At 42.6% G+C, this 19,937-nt stretch overlaps 1 protein-coding gene across 1 annotated transcript in view; it reads left to right on the top strand.

The window, feature by feature from the left end:
• The window catches only part of NICN1 (nicolin 1, tubulin polyglutamylase complex subunit), a 333,601-nt gene that overhangs the window by 187,811 nt on the left and 125,853 nt on the right, over positions 1–19,937 (top strand). Inside the window, exons 2-4 of the mRNA XM_069644172.1 lie at positions 10,326–10,468; positions 12,873–13,058; positions 19,756–19,869. Coding sequence (XP_069500273.1) covers positions 10,337–10,468; positions 12,873–13,058; positions 19,756–19,869 — 432 coding nt within the window. The 5' untranslated portion in view covers positions 10,326–10,336. The remainder of the gene's footprint in view (positions 1–10,325; positions 10,469–12,872; positions 13,059–19,755; positions 19,870–19,937) is intronic.

Raw genomic sequence — 19,937 nt, 5'->3', positions numbered from 1 at the left:
GTGCCAGATGGCCCATAGAGGGGTATGAGTGGAAAGCATTGGTTGTCTGAAGCCAATCGGAATCAAGCAGAGCTCTTTTAGCTCTCACTGTCTTGTGAACCAAGGTCTCCAGATCTGAGCCAATATCATGGAGAATAGATTCACATCTTTCCCTAAGGGCAGTTAACTTTACACACAAATTCACATTTTCACCCATCAGGTGATGCAATGAATCGGGTAATGGGGCCATCATTTTCACATATAATGTCTATGCGGACCATTGGACCATTGCCCATATTGATGCAACCCCTAATTCGAATCTTAGTGCAGGTAATGGCACAGCATTAGGTATGCTGAGGATCTGCCTCCATATTCTGCCCTCAATTTTATCCAATATTTTCTGAACCTTCACCGTTGTTGGTTCAAGACCATAGCTATCTTCCCTTCAAAGAACATTAGCACCGGTTTGAGGGAGAATCTGCCAAACTTGCGGTTGATTTTTATAATCTGCTATTCTAGCAACTTGGCCTTGTACAGCAGGGCTTCAGAGACAAGTGTTGATCCAAAGTTGACACCCAGATACCCAACACCCTCAGTTAGCTTCAATGGACTACCTCCAATATGCCATATGTCTACTTGCATTTACCCTCGCTTTCATAAATGCCAGGATTTTTGTTTTGTTGGGGTTGATAATGATTTTATTTTGCAGAACCCTCAAATATGTTTAGCAGCCACTGCAGACCGATCCTAGTTATGTCAAAGATCATAAAATCGTCTGCATATGCTAGCCAGATGATTTTAGCCTGCCCAACCTTTGGAGCAATCAACCCTTCCTTGGCTAGGTCAAGTGCCACATTAGACATATATTGGTTGAACAACTAGGGTGCCAGAACACATTCCTGTCTGACCCCCCCCTCCCCCCCAATAAGATCTAATTCTCTGAGAGATGTTCCCCTTCTGGCTTAGGCAAACTTGGATCCTGCAGTTCTCATAGACACCCCTAATGAGCTTCAGGAGCCCCCCGGCATACCCCAATTTGCCAATTTTGGCCAAAGTTTATTTCAATCTACTCAATCAAATGCAGCCGATGGATTAATCAATGTCATATTAATACAGCCCTTCTGCCACCTCCACGCATCTTCCTATATACACTTGATAACAAGCCCATTGATGTTAGTCAAATGCCCCTTCCGGAACCCGGTCTGGAAACGATCCAGAGGTTGTGCCACTTTGGGCCAATCTTCAAGTGTGAGAGCAGTAATGCTGGGAAAATCTTGGAGTCAGCATCAATAAGCCAAATAGGCCGATAGTTCTTTGGGTCAGACCTTCTTGCACACTTAAAGATGGGTATTACATTGGCTGTGCTCCAAGATTGCGGCGTTACCCCTGTATTGATGATATCGTTAGATTCCACATACAATAGATTCGCTCAGATGTTACGATCAGCCTTCAAAATATTGATGGTTAGACCATTTGGTCCAGGGGCTCTAGACTTTTTGCATTTAGTTAAGAGGGAATAGGTGATGCTAATATCCAATGGAGGGTCCCATTTAATGTTATCCAGATAATCAATATTCTCTGGGAGGTCATTCGTTGGAACCCCAAACCTTCCCTCAAAAATCTCTACCCATTCCAACTTGGAAATGCTATTTAGTTGGGAGACCACATAGTTCTGATCTTGGCCATTGATAAGAGACCAGAATGCGCTAACCTGTGCATTAATTAGAATCCCTAGCATAGACTCCACATCCTGCTGCACTAGAGTATTTTTTACTGATTTGCAGTAGTTTTTATAGGACTGTTTAATTTTCCTAACAAGCTCAATTTGGGTACTCTCATCCATGATTGATCTCAGCAAGTCTAATTTCCCACCTCATGTTCCCTTTTGCCGAGCCAAATCCCCATCATAGCAGTGAATATGCCTTGCTGGGCCATTCCCTCTAATACCATTCCTAGGGTGAATATCAGAGACCAGGACACCCATATTGCCTTTGAAATTCAGTTGCATTGAAGTTAGAGATGTTCCATTTTAGAGTGGATATATTGAGCGTGTCCCTCACATTCTGATTCAGAATGGTGATATTTGAATCAGTCCATCTAACTGAATTGCCTGCCGTACTGGCGACTAACTGCGGATGGGACCGGAATGCTCTAACATTTAATATCAAATCGAAGGTTGCCGTTAAAATACAGTGGTCGCTCCAGTCGTACTTTACCACTGTAAACGACGCACAACGATTCTAAATAGATTTAATCCAAAAGCGAGGAGCTATTCCCCCTGTACCAGGTGTGCCATTCAGACTCCTCAAGTTATGCGACTTTTCCCCCACTAAAGGCTGCAAGCCCAGAGAGCCCAATCCTGCATACCCTATTCTCGCAAATTGCCACTTCCCAAGGCTATCAGGATGTTTCAGGTAGACCTCATCCTGATCCCAGGGATTTATATGGAATCCGCAGTCCGCATTTAAATCTCCCACCACTAAGATTCTACCATTTAAAAACCTCCCAGACCAGTCCTCAATAACATGGCACACCTTCTCCACACAGGCATCTACCAATGAAATACCTTTTGTGCCAATATATTTTGACTATCAGAAAGTTCAGACAACCATCCTGGGGAATAAGATACACTCCAGGAACACCCTGAGGGCCTTGAACCCTCCCACCCCCGCACTCTTTGGCTGATTGGGTATGGATTTTATAACCGTCTAGAATAGGAATTAAGGTCATCCATGTTTCTTGTAGGCAAATACAGTTAGCCTCTCTTAGATTGGCCCAACATTTAGGGTTGGTAAAGGGGGACATTTTGCCACTCAGTACCTGCCATACTTAGTCGTTTATGGGACCAGTTTCTGCGGCAGAGAGGAGATGATAGTGGCCCAATCTATTTCTTTTTCCAGACCCTTCTCAATACCACATACCACACCCGCCCTCTCGCTGTCCACCCGGGGGAACACAATACTCTGCTTATGGCTGATGTAACGAGGTTCTGACTGCTCCACCTCCATCTGCTTAACATCAAACCCTAAGTTTAGTAGTCCTTCTAGTTGTGTTAGGATCAATTCCTTAACTAATGAGGAGTTCAGATAAATAATACATGTATCTGGATTGTTTCTATTGGTGAAAGCCACTCTCTCAATGTCAGGTGAGCCCAACAATGCCAATGTTGGAATTTCAGAAAATATCAACAGGACATTGGAGCGATTCAGACATACCTGGTAATCAGGCCCAGCATACTAGTTAGTCATTTCAATTCGGTTAGTCTCCTGACTGGCGTGCTTATCCTTCCCCCTAATGCCTAAAGCCACCCTAGCCTTAACACCCCGGGCATCAGACACTAGTGGGTTCCGTATTATATTACAGGAGTCCCATACTGATGGGAACTGATCACCAAAACCATCCCTTTGCGCCTGTCTTGTCAGTGTGTGTAGGCGTTGTAATAGAGCCTTTACTCCTGAGGCCATTCAAGCCGAGAATTCCCACTTCCACATCCCGCCCCATTCAGCAAAGCTCCCACACAATGCTCACAGAGGGTGGGCATTTACCAGTCTACCCCACCACTGTGTCCACTTGGGCTTCTACTCTGCCCCCTCCAGGGACAGGCTGACTGCCCCCAGCCGTTACAATAGGTTGGGCCGAAGTGGACGCCCCCTCTCTTGGACCACATATTGATTCAAACTGGCCAGTCATAGCAGCCATTGGAAACAATACGACAGGACCCCCCCCCCACTACTGCTCAGCGCTGGGTCACTGCCGATTTCCCCAATGACACCACATGTGCCCCCTCTTAGGTATGTTAGCTGTACCCCCTCCGATTTACCCATAGCAAGAGGGATTGGGTTAGGGGGCAGTAGTTTCCCCCCGAGCAGTATTTAGGTCTGCCTCCAAATGGACAGCCAGAGGGTCGGGGTCAGTTTGTACCATGGAATGAACCCACATGACCTTAGCTGGTACCGCTAAAGTCGCTGTCCCATAATCAGTAACTGGGGATAGCCTGGGTCTAAATAAGGATTTATGAGCAGCTCTAGCGCTAAGAATAACATTCCTTCAAACCACAGGTTTCTGCTTCACCAATTTCATTTTTTTCACATTGTTTGATTTAGGTTCTGGGCTCTCTTCCATGGAGATAGTCACATCCGGTAGCACCCCTCCCGACACTGCGGCACCACCCTCATTTAAGAAAGGTTCATTAGTTCAGTATGAATGCAGTGCCCATTTGAAGCTTTCACTGTGCAGCTAATTGATGTTCGCTCCACTCTTGGCTTCAACGGAAAAGTAGAACATAGTGATGGACCCTCCCCAGGGATTAGAATCTGAAATTTTTATAATTTCCATGGTACTTCCAACAATGATTAGTTATGCTCTTCTACCCGCACAACCCCATTCTCATCTTTGTCCCACTCCAATTGTTCCAAGGCGCAGTTCAAACCCAATTCCCTCCAATTTGCTATTTACCTCAGACATCATTGCATTAGTAGACTTTAACTCAGCCCAGATATTGTCGTATAGTGCAACATATGAACTCAAAACCATGTTCAATACAGAAACTGTAGGATGAGTCGGTCATATAGGCTCATTAATCTCCCTTAAAGTATGGCGACGAGCCGGGGAGTCACACTCAGCACCAAATGCCCCCGAACCATCAAGTTGAGACTGAGCATGTACTGCTTGATCATAGCCAATGTCATACTTATCAATTAAGTTAGTTAATGCAGTTGGCGAGTCCTGAAGCTACGCATCACAGGTTTGTTGCACCACACTTTCGGTTTGATCACACAGAGCCAATTGTTCCACTACCTGATCAGCAAGTTCAATTGCGCTAATGTCTGTCAGGTCTTTTGGACATCCAAAATAAGGCTGCGAATTCATAAGAGTCATCCAACACCGCTTTTCCTTTAAGTGCCGGTAGAGATTTCACTTCTGTGCTGGTTGCTACAGACTTAATGAAATAATGGTCCATGACCCTTTGCCCCGATATCGGCAGAATCCCTGGGATATCCCTTGGTGTTTTTAGCTGAATCCGGCGTGTATTTACAATGTTACTTAGGAGTACCCTCCTATTAATAGAATGCCTATCAATTTGACCGACCAAAATAGGAGGTGGAAGGCCTGGATTAAATTGATCATCCAGATTTAGGGTCAGTTGTGGGACTAGCTGAGCATTGATGTTGACAGAGCCCACGTCCCGTCCTGGACCCCCCCCCCCCACGGTGGATGGTGGTGAAAATGTACAGAGTGACGTTGAGACTGGTGGTAAGACTCTATGTGCAGTACTCAGCATTTAGGAACCCCCAGTCTGTTCCACCATCGCCGTAATAGTACAACTTCCTGCTGGTAATTTGTGACCCATTTGGCTACGTAGCCCTGAGCGGATTCTGTTAGATCGAGCTAATAGAGTTTCCAGAACGTTGGGACAGAAACGTTCACCTTAGTGCTCTAGTCCCCCAAAGCCTAGCCAAGCTCACACGGCCAAATCCACCGCCCAACAAGCAGTATATGAGTCATATTCAGCCAGTGGGTAGAAATGAAGACTAAGCTGCAATTATCCTTGATGCACAATCCAGATCATAGGGCAACCACTGCTTGGGGTACCCCACCGTCTCTGAATATGCACCCAACTTCTTCCTTCAGGTCGCCAGATTGATTTTTTTTAATATAAGATAAATGTAAAATAAATCCAACCCAGGTCAAAGAGGAAGCCAAAGCGCAACCCCCACAGTCCCTGGGTGCGTAATAAGGAATAAGCAGCTAACAGTTTCAAGTTTATAACGTTGGTTAGGAGTTCAGTAGCTCGCTTTTACTTTCACCTCAGTTTTAGGCAGCCACGGCTTCCCTTGCACCCCTTCCATCCCTTGCCTGTTTTCCTATGTTTTCCGATGTAGCACAGGCGCAAATGCTCAGCAGCTCCACTGCTAACACAAGCGGATCCGCCGCACCGGACACCAGCCACCAGGCTAGACGCCTCACATAAATTCTGCCTCCCGCACACAGGGCAGGGCTCGAGATCAGAGCTTGGGAGGAAGGGTCCCTGTCCACGCCGTCACCTCCAAAACTTAGATCACTGAGGCTCCAAAAGTACACAGGACCTTGGCTACCGTCCTTGTTGCTCGTTAGAGGAAAGGCTGAAAAAAACCTATCAAATGCACTGATGCATATACAATCGCTCCCGGTAAAATTTACCAAAAAAGGGCTTAAACGCATTGACAGAATATTGACTTTTTATGGGGTGTGGGTAAAAAAAAACAAGAATTCCTCGTTTTATCATGATTCGGTAAGTTAGAGAGGGGGGGTTTTGAATATCCGGTGCTGGAAAAATACTATAGAGGATTTTTAATCAAAAAGGCTTCTTATTATTTTGAGAGGAAGACCTTTCTGGCTTGCTATGGAAAGAGAGAACCTTAAACCATTTTCTTTAGAAAGTTTATATTCTTTTGGGAGGTTGCCTAATCCGGGGGTAACATTGGAATCAGTAGCTGTGACAAGAACCTCATTGGTAGAATGGATCCTGGGATGTGGACACGATTTGTTTATGTACGGAGAACGATCTATTTGGCTCAACATAGGGTTGCAAATTGACAACAAAATGTTACATTGAAGCTGGACTAATAGGGGTATTATATAAATTGAGGATATATGGCTGGATGAGAAAATGGTTTCCTTGGTTGACCTAGTGGAGCGATATGGTCTGGGCAAAAGAGAAGTTGGTAGATCTACATCTTTAGAGCAGTTAATGATTGAAAGGCAACAGATGTTAGACGGTCCGATGAACAAAAACCCCAATATGTTATTGGTTCGATACTCCACCTCGTAGGGTATCAACTTATATTAAGCTAATGCCAGATGAGAGATACAGAAAGGAGTCATGGGAGAAGCTACGTCTAGCCTGGATATCGGATATGGGAAGAGACCTTTCAGTGAAAGTATGGGATCATGCATGGAAGGTAGCAGTAAAGGTTAAGATGGATTTGAAATTGTGCTTTATCCATAGAGTTTTAGGTCGCATATACTGGACACCTCAGAGGATGTGTGTATTTGGTTTGTTGGATAATGATCTTTGTTGGGGCTGTCAACATATGAAGGGAAATGTATTGCATATGCTATGGGATTGTAGAATGGTGGTAGACTTCTGGAAAGAAATATTAGATAGAAATGATGTTGTGGTAAATATCTCCTTTCCACGAACTGCTATGGCTGTCCTTTTTCTTTCAAGCGAGGGTAGATGTGAAGATGCTTGTAACTCTTCGTATTGGATTGAAAGAGCTTTGTTGATGGCAACCAAACAAATACTGAAGGTGTGGAAGACTAGAAAAAAGCCACAACTTGAGAATTGGTTGATAGCTATGCATGTACTTTCACATTTTGAAAAATCTCAATGAACCAGATTCAATCAAGAGGGTGAATATTTGGAAAGATGGGGAAACTTGAATGACCTTTATGGGTAAAGGTAGGTTAGATAGTGTAGTTATTAGTATTTGCTGATTTAGGGGGGATGGGTGATGAGGGGAGGGGGAGTTTCTTTTGTGTTGTCCTGTGATTTTATGTAGTTTGTGCTGTGTCTTATTTATTGAGTCTCAAGGGCGGGTAGGGAATGTGCTTATGATTTGTGTTTTACTATTATTAGTTGCATAGATAAGCTTGGTTATTTCATTATTCTACTCAATGATGTATTGATTGTATTGTTTATGTAATAATACTAAATAAAGAGGGAAAAAAAGTATCAACTTTAAAGCTCTGAAGTGTGAAAGGAGAATCGTGATATACTCAAACGTTGCCCTGCTGGCAGTATTACCGAAGTCACTACAGTTGACCGGTTTTCACCCCGGTGCAATGTCGGGGTTGACACAAGTGGAAACACTGGCACAGGACCCCATATGTCTTCGTGTTGGCTCTGGCCAAAACGAGAGTAGTAATCTGTTCACTGAGTTTACCTTGACCACGCAATTCTAGCCTGCAGGTGCAATGACAATTATTCCCACGGGGGAATGACCAGATATGGCTGTTCTAAGCACTGGTGGAATGACATTTCCATCAATGTAAGCAGTGGAAGTAACAGCAGTAGTGGTGAGGCCTCTGCTTCACTGTACCAGCACTAACACTCATGCAAAACCTTGCCTTGCACCAGCGTCAAGTGTAGTGCAAATCTGCGGGAAGGCAATCAATGCTTTGGATTAGTGCAAATGAATGGCGCACAGATTTGACAAAACCAAATATCCCACCCCTTGTCCAATGCACCAATTACATTTCTCTTCCCCTGCAGATGCCGTCCCTTCTCACAGCCATTGCTGCCACTCCACAATTTATTCCTCCTCAGACATATGGTCTGCCTTCCTCGTCTCACGTTGCAGCCAGACTACGCCACTAGGGTGAGATATATTACTGACCATTGCCATGGCACGGGTTGAGTGTTTCACAGAGGCAATTGTCATGAGCCTAGGTCCAATATGGCGAATCTTGGACCAGTCAGCCACCCTTGAGCGATATTAATTGGATGCACCATTTCATGAACCTTTGTTTTTTTTTAAAATAATAATAATAAACTCAACTTAATTTTTTGAAGATAAGTGGGGAAAACATTCTATGAAGGGGTAAGTAAACTCCACTCACACCCATGACCCCCCAACCCCGATATTTAAGATATGTACCGACTATAAAGCAGTTAGAATGCAAGCATTACTAGACCTGTGTATATCTTAAAGGCAGACCATGCTTTTTTCTTACATGAAGCTTATAATACCTACATTGAATAAATAAATGTGTATTCTGCATAAGATCATTTAAAAAGTGAACCTGACACATGTTTTCAGAAATATGCTCACTACTGCTGGAATGAGTATGCTAGTTTTTAACTAGAACTCCACACTGGTTTCCTTTCCTTTTTGAAGTTTTTCCTCTCAGGTAACCACTGCTTCTGGTAAATCCAGGTAGATTGATCATTTTGTTCCAGGCCAATAGTTCACGTTCTTGTCAATCACTTCATATAGTGTCAGATCTCTCACTGAGTGTATGTGAACCTGGCGTGTGTTGAAGGGGTAATAGAAAATCTTTCCAATTCTGGCTGGTAACCGATAGCCTTCTAATCATACCTGCATTTATTAGGGAGTGCTTGTCCAACAATGCAACGTTTCTAGGATCCAACTTTCAGAATTGCTAGTCTCAGTTCAGAATGCACTAACATCTTAAGCTTTTGACCTTGCATTTGCAGAGCTTCTAGCTTTCCCACATCTTCCCTCTATATTGTACTTCATTATTGGTTTGATAGCTAGGCTTATTGTTCATCTGTGAATGTGTAATTCTCTTGGCTCCATTGCACAAATACTGTCATGTCTGAGGAATTATAAGGTAGATTGGCAACTCCAGACTGACAGCTGCTGGAGGCTTTTGTTAGATTTAGAATGGCATGATGTTCACTGTTCTGCTTTCAGAGGCTGTTAAAAACCCTTTTCCTGAATAGTTAGGTTTGTTTTGCGATAATATTGTTCCTGGATAGATCAGCCTTGCCATTATGTTCCTTGAATATCATTTGTTGTTCTAGTAAAGCATTTTGGTGACAATACCTTTTTCTCATCAACTTAATTACTTCAAGTTGGGTTAGACTTTTGCAAAGATCTGATGAATGGCAAAGCCATATTTCATAAACCACTGCATAATTTCACACATCCTACATTAAATGCGTTGGTTAGTGGATGCAGTGAAGTTATTATTCTCTACACCCGCTAGTGCTTCTTTCGTTAAAACATATACAATGGTGTGGGAGTACCTCTACCGAGAACAAACATGGCCAAATAACCTGTTCTATGGGTAGGTTCTCACTCAGGGGGTCTAAAACCACGTTGTAGTTCACTGCAACCTACACAGAAGAGAAGTATCCATTTGCATATCAGTCTGGTTACGCCCACCTGGGCAATCCAGCACTGAAATCGTATGCAATTCTCATCTGAACAAGATTACCAACAGCAGCCCCAGACAAGTGTTTCGGCCTTGCTAGGCCTCATCAGTGAGGTGAAGCTGTGTCTCTAAGCACACTGACCAAGTGGTCCACATCTTATGCCTACTTCAAGTGCCTACATCCTTTGGCTGTTTGCTGTAAATCTGGAAGTAGGTCGATTGGGACTGTTGGAATTTGTGACTAGAGACCAAATGGTGGCAAGTGTGTGCGCTGGTGAGGGGAGGAGACTGTGTGAGGGCAGCGGTAATCACACAGACCATTTATGCATGTACCCTTTGGTGATAATTACTGATTTCTCACACTTTGCAGGAGAACCTGTGTTTGATCAAATGTGTTTTCATCAAGACTCTTGGATCCAGGTTTCCATTTACGAACTTGATGTTCTCTGTTATGATTGTAGGTGATTGTAACATGTCTCAGGAACCTGTGGTCTGCAACATCAAGGCTTCTGTCCCACTGCAGGTTGGAGATATGAAGACTGACCTTGGGCACCCTGGTGTAGCTGTCATTGATGTCACTTTTCCTCAAGTCAAGCACATAGATGTGAGTAAAACCATAGCTTGATATCTTACTGCATCCTCAAAATGTTTGTTTCTGTATGATGCAAAGAACTACTGTCCCCTGACACATCGGACTGCTTATTCTGACAGATATTGTCAATTGTACCGGTTATATTTGAACATTTGTCAGAAACCTGAATTATACTATAGCTGTAACTTAACACGGTTGTGTTGCTCTGATCCCTCTGATTCTCCCAGCCCTCATCCCCGGAGGATGTGTGTCCTGCTCTGCCAACAAGATGTCAACCCTTTTCAGCACAGAACATAGCTTTTTGACTTTAGTTGCACAACCTTCTTGAGTATTTTTTTTCATGAATTGTATAACATTTGTTTTAGCACAGCCCTTGTCTTCACCTGTACAAACCACTTGAGAATACAATATTTGGTTTGATTTTTTTTTTCTCTGCTCTTTTGAATACATGTTGAGTGTTCCTGTGCTACCCGGCATGATATCCTTGTTGGTACATGCCACCATTATGAACAATTTTTTTTTATTAACCGAATATCAATAATTATACACAGTGGGGAACATTGCATAGTTGATAGTTTGCTAGTGTAAGGGTCACAGGAAACCAGAAGATAATAAAATGACATCAGATTGAGTTTTCACTGCATCTCCCCGTAGATACAGTTTTAAGATTTGTGTATAGGCAACTTTCTGCCACCAGGCAATGTGGATAGGCAAGTAAATGCACTCTCTGATGTTAAACTCTACCAAAACAAAGGGGCTCTTCTTCCTGCCAAATACTCTCTCATTTCTTCCCCTGCCTATCCAGTTCCCATCTGACACTCTTCCCTAATCTTCGTCAGAAACCTCGTCATCATCTATGGCCCTTCTCTCACCTTCTCTACTTTCATCTCCAAAACTGCAACGCCGGATCTCCTCAACCTCCTAAATATTAGGAAAATCAGGCACCTCCTTCCCTTTAACACTGCCAAGCATCTCTTAACCATGCTTATCTTCTCTAAACTGGATTACTTTGCAAGCATCATCTTTGGGTACTGCAACTATGCTTTCTGGCCTCACAACAATATCATTAACTTCGCTACTAGTACTCTTTGAATTCCCTCACGTCACACCTACTTCCTCGTACCGAGGATCCAAAACAGGGCCAGTTTTAAATGTCTTCTCCTGGCTCACAAATCTATCCATGGTAAGGCAACACTGCATCTGTTCTCCTCCATGCAACTCTACAAGCCTTCTCGTAATCTACATTCCAATAACCAACAATAAATCAGGACTCCTAAAATTAGGACTCTTGACACCTCCGTATAGTGAGAATAGGTCTACTACTGGGGTATACACATGATGATTTGACTCTAATTAATGTGTCTTTATGTTGGTTAACACTACCTTGAATGTTTGTGCTCAATCATTTGAATTTTTGTTGTTTGTTTTACCTAATTCCAAAATGACATTTTCCTTGTATCTGTTTACATTTTCATTTCCTATCGACCTAGTGTTTGTTGCATTTAGCATTAAAAACATTTCTTTTGTAAATATTCTTTCTTTCAACCACTCACTTGTTTATTTGTATACATATTGGATTGGAATTTTATTGTTTTATCAATAAATATTGACAAACCGTAGTTACCATTTTGTTCCTTTTCCCCTTTTGGGGGGACTCTTTGAGCACAGAACAAGTCTATCCAAATTGTAAAGAAAAATACAAACATATTGTATTGTTCTACATGTGGATTTCTTTTGCTTTTGTTAAACTACTAATAGCTTTATAGACCTGCAGCTCGGGCCACACCGTGGTTATCGTCTCTCATACCTTGTAACCATAACACCCAGTACGGCCCTCGCTGCAGGTCTATAAAGCTATATTAGAACCCTGGGTGGGTGAATAACACTTGCCGATTGGTCAACTTGTGGGCTGTAAGAGCCGTTCTAGTTCAGTTTCGTTACAGCCTGCACATTTTAGCATTGCTTTACTTTTTGTCAAAGCCGTGCACCGTACCATAGTTATAGGCCTCATTACAGCCCAAAGCCACCTATGATGGTCCGTTCTAAAATCTATGTGTAAGCCATACCTGGAAAACATTGGCACCTACTTAACTTTTAGATTTGTTGTTTTTGGGACAGTGCCAAAGCAGAAATGACTATGCAAACCTCGTGGTATAAACACATGCAATAAAAATGAAAGCTCCTTTTCCTTTTCCTTTCCTTCAATTGATAATAGGCCTAACCTTTAGAAAAATTTGCACTGCTTGCTTTTGCATGACACTTATGGAACAAAAGAGAAGCAACAGAGTCTCTTAACGCAAGAATTCGGAACATTGAGATTTAATAATTGAATAGGTATGCGATTTCATGTTTCATTTGTATGGTAACTATTGAACTGAAAAGTTAAGTGTGTTAAATACTGTGTTTTCTTTTCCAGTTGCAAGCGATCCAGTTTAAGAATTATTACACCGCCTTCCTGACTGTGCGGATACAACAGAGAAGGCCTTCGGAGGCAGGTGAAGGTCCCCTAAAGTGGCGTACCTGCCTGAAGAACTACTGTCTAATGCCAAACCCTCACACAGAGGAAGGCTCTCAAGATTATGTATCCCTGTACAGGCATCAGGTCAGAGCTCGCGTGCTAGTTTTGGGAGGGGCAATGGGACGATTGAGATATGTTTGAAAGTATCACCACTGTTTCTCATAGGACTATGTGGGCGCACGAGTGGCATGTCTTGATCAGATACTGCAGCACATTTGAGCAAAAGCAAATCTCGGGGCTAGCAGAAGCCCCTGCTTCAGGCCATGGGTTTTAGTCTGCTGTATTCATCCTTTAGGCTCATCCCTCTTGGATAACGACCGCTTGACTAAGTGGGTTCCACCTACAATTGATAGATGGAATATTTTGTCACCTTTGAGATTAAAGTCCTTGCTTATGAAGAAAAGGATCTCATTATTTAACCAGCCTTCAAGTATCTCTGTTGAAGTTACTTTTTTGTAATCATGGGTGAAGATGAGTTAAATTCATGAATAATATAATTTTCATTTAAATATAGTCATTCCCATGTTTAGGATGCCAATATGTCCCCAAATGAACAAGTCTAGGTTTTAGGAGTCCTATATTGGGCCTACTGAGAGAGCTTATTGTGGGAACATTTCAATGCTGGACTCTGGGCATGTAATTTCTTACTTATCCCACTATACCCCCCTCACCTTGTAAACATGCAAAAAGCTGTACATCCTACATCGTTCCTTTTGTGAAATTCCACCCCACTCAACCCCCGTGTCATACTGCTGGACTAGATACCTAGGCGATTAGCCAGACTTGGCTGTCAATCTAAATGCTTCGGAAGATGGAGAGGAGGTTATCCCCAATTTGGGGCCTTCATTTTAGCAACCTATTTGCATAATTGAATTCATGGAAACAATGTAGGAAAGGACGATGCAGTAATGGCGTCAGTTTTGTCTCATAAAGAGGACATTATGTCTAGGAACCATTTACAAAAGCATGATTTAGGCAAGACCTAAATGTTCCCAACTGTGGGGATTAGAGCCAATCCCCACATGGTGGGGCAAGTTAACAGAGAATCAATGTCAGGCACAGACCTATTTCCAATGAAAACACATTGCCCATCTGTGCACCTGCAAGCTCAGTATTCTGTAGGGATAGCAGCAATACGTCAGGGCATGGGCTCAACTTCTACCATGGCCTCATCGGACCCTTGCCTAAAGAGAAGTTCCTGGATTCCTTAGGTGGTAAAATGTATAGGAACTCTTCATTTCAACACCCTCAGCCCAACACTGATATGTTGCTAAATTCCTGTAACCACAGGCTAAGCAGGTAGCTTCAGGCCTGCTGGAGCCATTGGTCCACCATATTGATATAGTTCACAGAGGAATGTGCATACCATCACCAGGCTTGGATGCGAGCATCTAAACTCTGACAGGCATGCAAGACAAAATGACGAACCTATTCTATTGTTGAATGGCGTGGATCTTTTACACTCTTCGAGTGACAATTCGCTCACAAAGCAAATGTTGACCAAGCAACAAAAGTGTTCCAAGTGCCTAGACGAAGGCAGGTCACGGGCCCATAGGTGGATTTCGTGGCTTTCAATACCTTTTGAAAAAGGCAGCTAGACGGGCTCACCCGCGTTCAGAGAAGAAAGCAACAGTGAATGTCCCCTAATAGATTTTTAGATCATTCAAACACTTCTGAACCCGCACAAGGACTATTTTGGCATTATATCCCTGGTCTGTGAGCATATTCATCTGCTTTTGGACCTTCTCATAGTTTCCAAAGACCTGTGGTTTCTGTCGGTAATAGGGAAGGAATATAGACTCGTAATTCCAGATTTTTGCCACTCTGTCTCTTCTTTAGGTTGTCCGAAGTAGCCTCTTCCAGGAGGTTTGGAAATACACAGATATGGTTGCAGTGGAGGGTGTTCTCCCATCCCAGAGGGGAATGGACTTTTCGGGATTGGGAATAATCTCGAAACAAGCCGCCAAGACTGTGGTGGATGTGCCTTCATAGAATCTGTGGTTACCCTAGAAAAATTCAAGATGACACCAGTGCTGACTCGATTTCTCCTTCAACAGGGACAGTGGATCTGTGCAGCTGATCTTGAAGATGCTTATCTTTATGTCCTCATTGACCGCCCCTCCCCCACCGACCCACTGACAATATCTGAGGTTCTTGATAGGCAGCAAGCAATTCCACTGCAGTATTCTTCCTTTTGGCCCAAGTACGTCCACCTTGCGGTTTTGAGAAATTTGTTATTTGTCTCTATTTGTATGGTCTCTGAGCGCAGAGCTCCTTGGAGCGGACTTGCAGACATTTGAGTCTATTTGTTCCATTCGGTCTCTGTCAATACATTGAAGTCTGTACTATGCCCCATAAGATTACCTGGGCTATGTCTGGGACACTAGGGACTCTTGGGTGTTACCTACAATAATGTCAGACCTTCCGGCAGCCTTGGCTTTTTTCCTGTCTTGCAGTGCAATGCAACCACAGCTTGCTGGTTTCGTAGGGTTTTGAAACATAAGACCTCTTGCATTGTGGCAGTTTACTGGTCTTGGTTCAGGATAAGAGCATGGCTTTACATGTCATCTCTATGAAACCATGGATGTCAGTCCGTATGTTAATACTGATTCTGCGCACCACCCTTTCACAATTTCACAAGGGCATCAGGTGTTAGCTTTTCTGCGTTTTTCCCCTTGGTTTCCTTTCAAGAAATCCTCACCAGAATAGTTAATGACCACAGATTCCACAGGGATGGGGTGCTCCCCGATCAGGTCTGTCAATCCACTATTTTAGGGCAGCCTGTGACAGGAAAGACAACAACATCCCATAGGTCAGTGCTATGTTTCTAGCTCCCCTACGTCATGCTAGTAATCCAGAGCGTGCACATATTGATCCTTGCAGACAATACAGTTGTATATTACATAAACGGACAACGTGCACCAAATCTCCTTTCTGCTGCAAACTGAATCTGCTCCACTTGTAGGTGAGTCAGCTGGCAGTGGTGCTTAACGAGGTAGCAGACTCCATGGGCAGACCCACTTAACTCTGACTAGGAATGCCACTTTGAGGAGTCTGGGTCAACTTTAGGCCTTTCCCCAGACTTGTTTGCTACATACCGGAGTATCCCCTCTACGCATCTTGGATGGCCAGAGATCTGACGGACAGAATGCATTTTGTGTCGTCCACTTCCATGGATGCTGTGAACTTACCTTGGGTTGACGGCGTTCTACAGGTTGGAGCTTGGTCGACGCTGACGCATGCAGCCATGTCCCTGAATGGGCTCTGCCATGTTGGGGATGGCGGCCGATACAGCGTGCTGCCATATTGGGGATGGCATGCATGCGTGTAGAGCCAGCTTCCTGGTTCCCTGCATGCGCAGTCCATTTCCTGGTGGTGGTTTCCTGTAGCAACACAGGGCGCGAGACTGGGCCTCATTGTCATGGCAGTGACTTCAAAAGCATCAGCGTTTCTCCCTTCCTCGCTTCTCAATCTTTCCCTGTAGGGAGTAGGTTCCTGGATTCCCTCCTTACTTTTGGCCTGGATCCTGTCTGCCTTTTGGGGACATTTCCCCTACTGCTCCATGACCTTGACTTCCCCAGGCCTTTTTCTTCCTTTCTGGCCCTGTCCTTTTCCTGGTCCTCGTTCAACCTTGTATAGATTGCTTTAAGCTAACGTGTTTTTACCCCAGGCACCACTCGAGGTTGCACAGGAGAGGACAGACTTCTCACCCTCCAACACTCACCCTCTAACTGTTTTAATTGACCTCATCCCCCTCAGGATAGCCGAGTGAGGAGTAGATTGCATTCCTATTTAAGTGTGAGCCTGTGGAGCTGTGCAAGGTATCTTTCTGGTATGCTATCAATTACCATCCTGTCATTTATTTCATGTATAATTTATTTGCAATTTAAATCCAAGCCACCTCACCCCCTATAATAGTTTGTGCAATTTTGAACAGAATACAATAAACAAAAAAAGAAAAAAGAACAAGCTATTCAAAGCTGTGCATTTCATTTCCACAGTGACTGCTTCTATAAGATGAAAAAAAACATATTGGTTATGGTGAACTGCAGATTTCCTCTCATGCAGAATGAGCTGCATACCTGCGTCAGAATGGCGAGACTGTGACAAAGTCACCGGTTTTACAGGCTTTAGGTTTTTAAAGTTATAGGGGAGTGCAAAATGATCTCACGTCATCCCTTGTCTGATGTAAGCTGTTGCATTTGTCCTAGTTATAATACTTGAATCACTTTGCTTTCTGGTATTTGTAGTCCTATACTTATATAAGGCAAATACTACATGTACATTACAGGAATCCAGAAATGAGGATTTGATTGCGCAGTGCAGTTACGTGAGAAAAGCGAGCAATAGCTTGTTAACATTACTAGGTTTATTGGTCTTCAACATTTCCTCCTGAAGAGTTTCTCTCCATACAGATTACTACTGTGTTACAGACAAGGCAATTTTTACCACTGCAAGTGTCTTTTTTAAACATGTTTTATAAACAGGCCAGATATATTTCTTTTATAAAGAGTCTAGTTTTGCCTTGGCTTTCTCTTCATATCATCTGTCGCATCTCCTGCGTTTCACGTTCTGTATGCCTTCTGTGTTATAGTTTAGATCATGCAATGTACTCACGCCAGATTCATAAGGGCTCTTGAAGCTACCATGCTCACATTGCTTCTGCCATACCAACATGGAGATGTGATTTGCTTCGTGGCTGTGAACAATGTTAATACTGTTATTCAATCTGCTACTTTTGGGAGTTCAATAGCTAGTCCAACGTGGATGTGGGAATTTCAGTTTTAACCTTTAAATGGAAAGATGTAGAACTAAAACAGATGGGGCAGTGGTTGTTAAGCGGACCACAGACTGAGCCACAGCGGTACCTTTCTCTTGATCTCTGTAAACAAAATAGAAATAGGGGTTACATATCTTCTTTCGACTATTAAGCTATATTTTACTTTTCTGGGAAAGGTAAACTAGTACCTGCCCCCATTGACTACATTTGCGGATTGCAGGGCAGATTACTTGAAATATAACATTCTCACGTAGTGCTGTAATGTGCAGAGGCTTCTTGTGCACGGAAACTTTCAAATTACAGTACTGAAATAACCATTTATCCATCTTTAGTGTTCAAAAAACAGTTTAAACATACATTTTACAACATTTATTAATATTCAATAAAATTCTACATTTCATCTTAATCAGATAACCTTTCTTCCTTCATCAATGTATCGAACTATGAACAATTTAAAAGATTGAAATGTTCAGGAACGAAATATAAAGTTCATTAGTGACTTGAATTAGTCATGCTCCATATTTTAGGAATAGTGGTTTCAAAAGTATTTCCCAGCTATTGTTGAAGCATGGCAAGTAGGCAAACTGTGCGCAGCATTTTACACAGCAATTTACACAATGGACATATTCTGTTGTCCTATGGCAAGTTAACCCAGCCCTGTGCTTAAAACCTAGTATAGTATCTTCGGGTCCTTTCATTGTAAAACTTGATTAGATATCTTTATATGGATGTGGGCTCACTGGAGCATTGCACAGCTTCCAGATGCTTTTGTTTATGTACATAAGACCTATCTAAGAAAAAACTAACCCCATTACAAATATTTGTTAAAGCTTTAGTATCTGTTCAGGATGCCAAAAAATTAGTTTTCAACTGTCCAAAGATGTACCTTTAAGATTTCCAAGTTTGTTTTATGGTCCGAAATTGAATCATAATACACCAGGACTCTCAAAGTCCTTGAAGTTTATCTATAAAATTGTTGCCAGTGCCTGGTAATACTCCCCGTTGCTTTTTGGACCCTACCAACTAAAGAGTTTTAATCTTATTGCTTGAATTGATGAAAGCGCAGAATAGACTTCCAAACTTTACTCTCCTTTTTCACGATTCATAATTAGTTTGTTTGGGAGACACTTAACTCTGTATAGGACTAAGTGAGATTTTAGCTTTATAAACTTTTAATGATGAACACATTTTGGGCCCTGAGCTTGCATGAACTTATTCAGTGCTTTAGTCCTATTAATTGCCCTTTCAAATATTCCTTTATATTTGTATCCGCATATATATGTTATTGACATAAAACTCAAAATATTTATGCTCCTTAATTATTTCAAGATTTTTCCCAAACGAAATCCAATTCAATTTGCTTTGTTGCTGGTGTTTTGGAAGAACTATCTTCGCCTTTTGTTTGTTCTTGATCAAAACATTTTCTGTGCAGTATATTTTAAATCTGAACAAGGCCCAATTGCGGTTCGCTCTAGAATAATAGTATCATCTGTGTACATTATTATTTGAATGTAAGACGTGTAAGAAGTCGAAAGGATCTAGAAGTCATTGTAGCAGGAAGATCATGTAAGTACTGTTAAAATGCAGCATTGTCGTAGGCTATTTTCAATCGGCACTGTCTTAATTAAATTAGTTAATCTAACTGGACTCCAATCCATGTATTTGTAACTAAACCACATAGTGCTTTACAACAGGACCAACAGTAAGAGTTTGGACTCCTTGGGATAGAGATTGATCAAATTCATATGATGGCTCTAAGTTTTTGTTCTCTCTCTCTCTCTCTCGTTTATACACTTTGTCTAATCCCTCTTATTTCTGCCATCCCCATCTCCTTTCATGTTGCGCTTAATCTGACATCTTGCAGGTACCCACGTTTCTCATTTTTCATTTCCTGCACCTCCTCCTTTTTTTCAACTTCTTTCCTTTCCCTCAAATTTCACCATGATTTCTTCATTGTTACCCAATCCCCTCTCTAATCGTTTTTATCATTTATTCAAAAAGATGCTTGGTGATGTAAATCGGGTCAGCTCTGTGCGCTTCGTGCTGCGACAGCCATCACCTGTGTGGTTACAGTTCAACCTGGAAGAACTGCAGATTAATCCATGTGTGGAAATGGTGAGTAACACAAGCTAAGTGTCTATTTATTTGGCTTGGCTTTTGTAACGCGCTCCACTGCAAGAAGG

The sequence above is a fragment of the Ambystoma mexicanum genome, chromosome 2p (assembly GCF_040938575.1).
Source record: "Ambystoma mexicanum isolate Mex_15411 chromosome 2p, UKY_AmexF1_1, whole genome shotgun sequence".
Classification (NCBI taxonomy): Eukaryota; Metazoa; Chordata; class Amphibia; order Caudata; family Ambystomatidae; genus Ambystoma; species Ambystoma mexicanum.
This window is presented reverse-complemented; position numbering and strand designations above follow the sequence as displayed.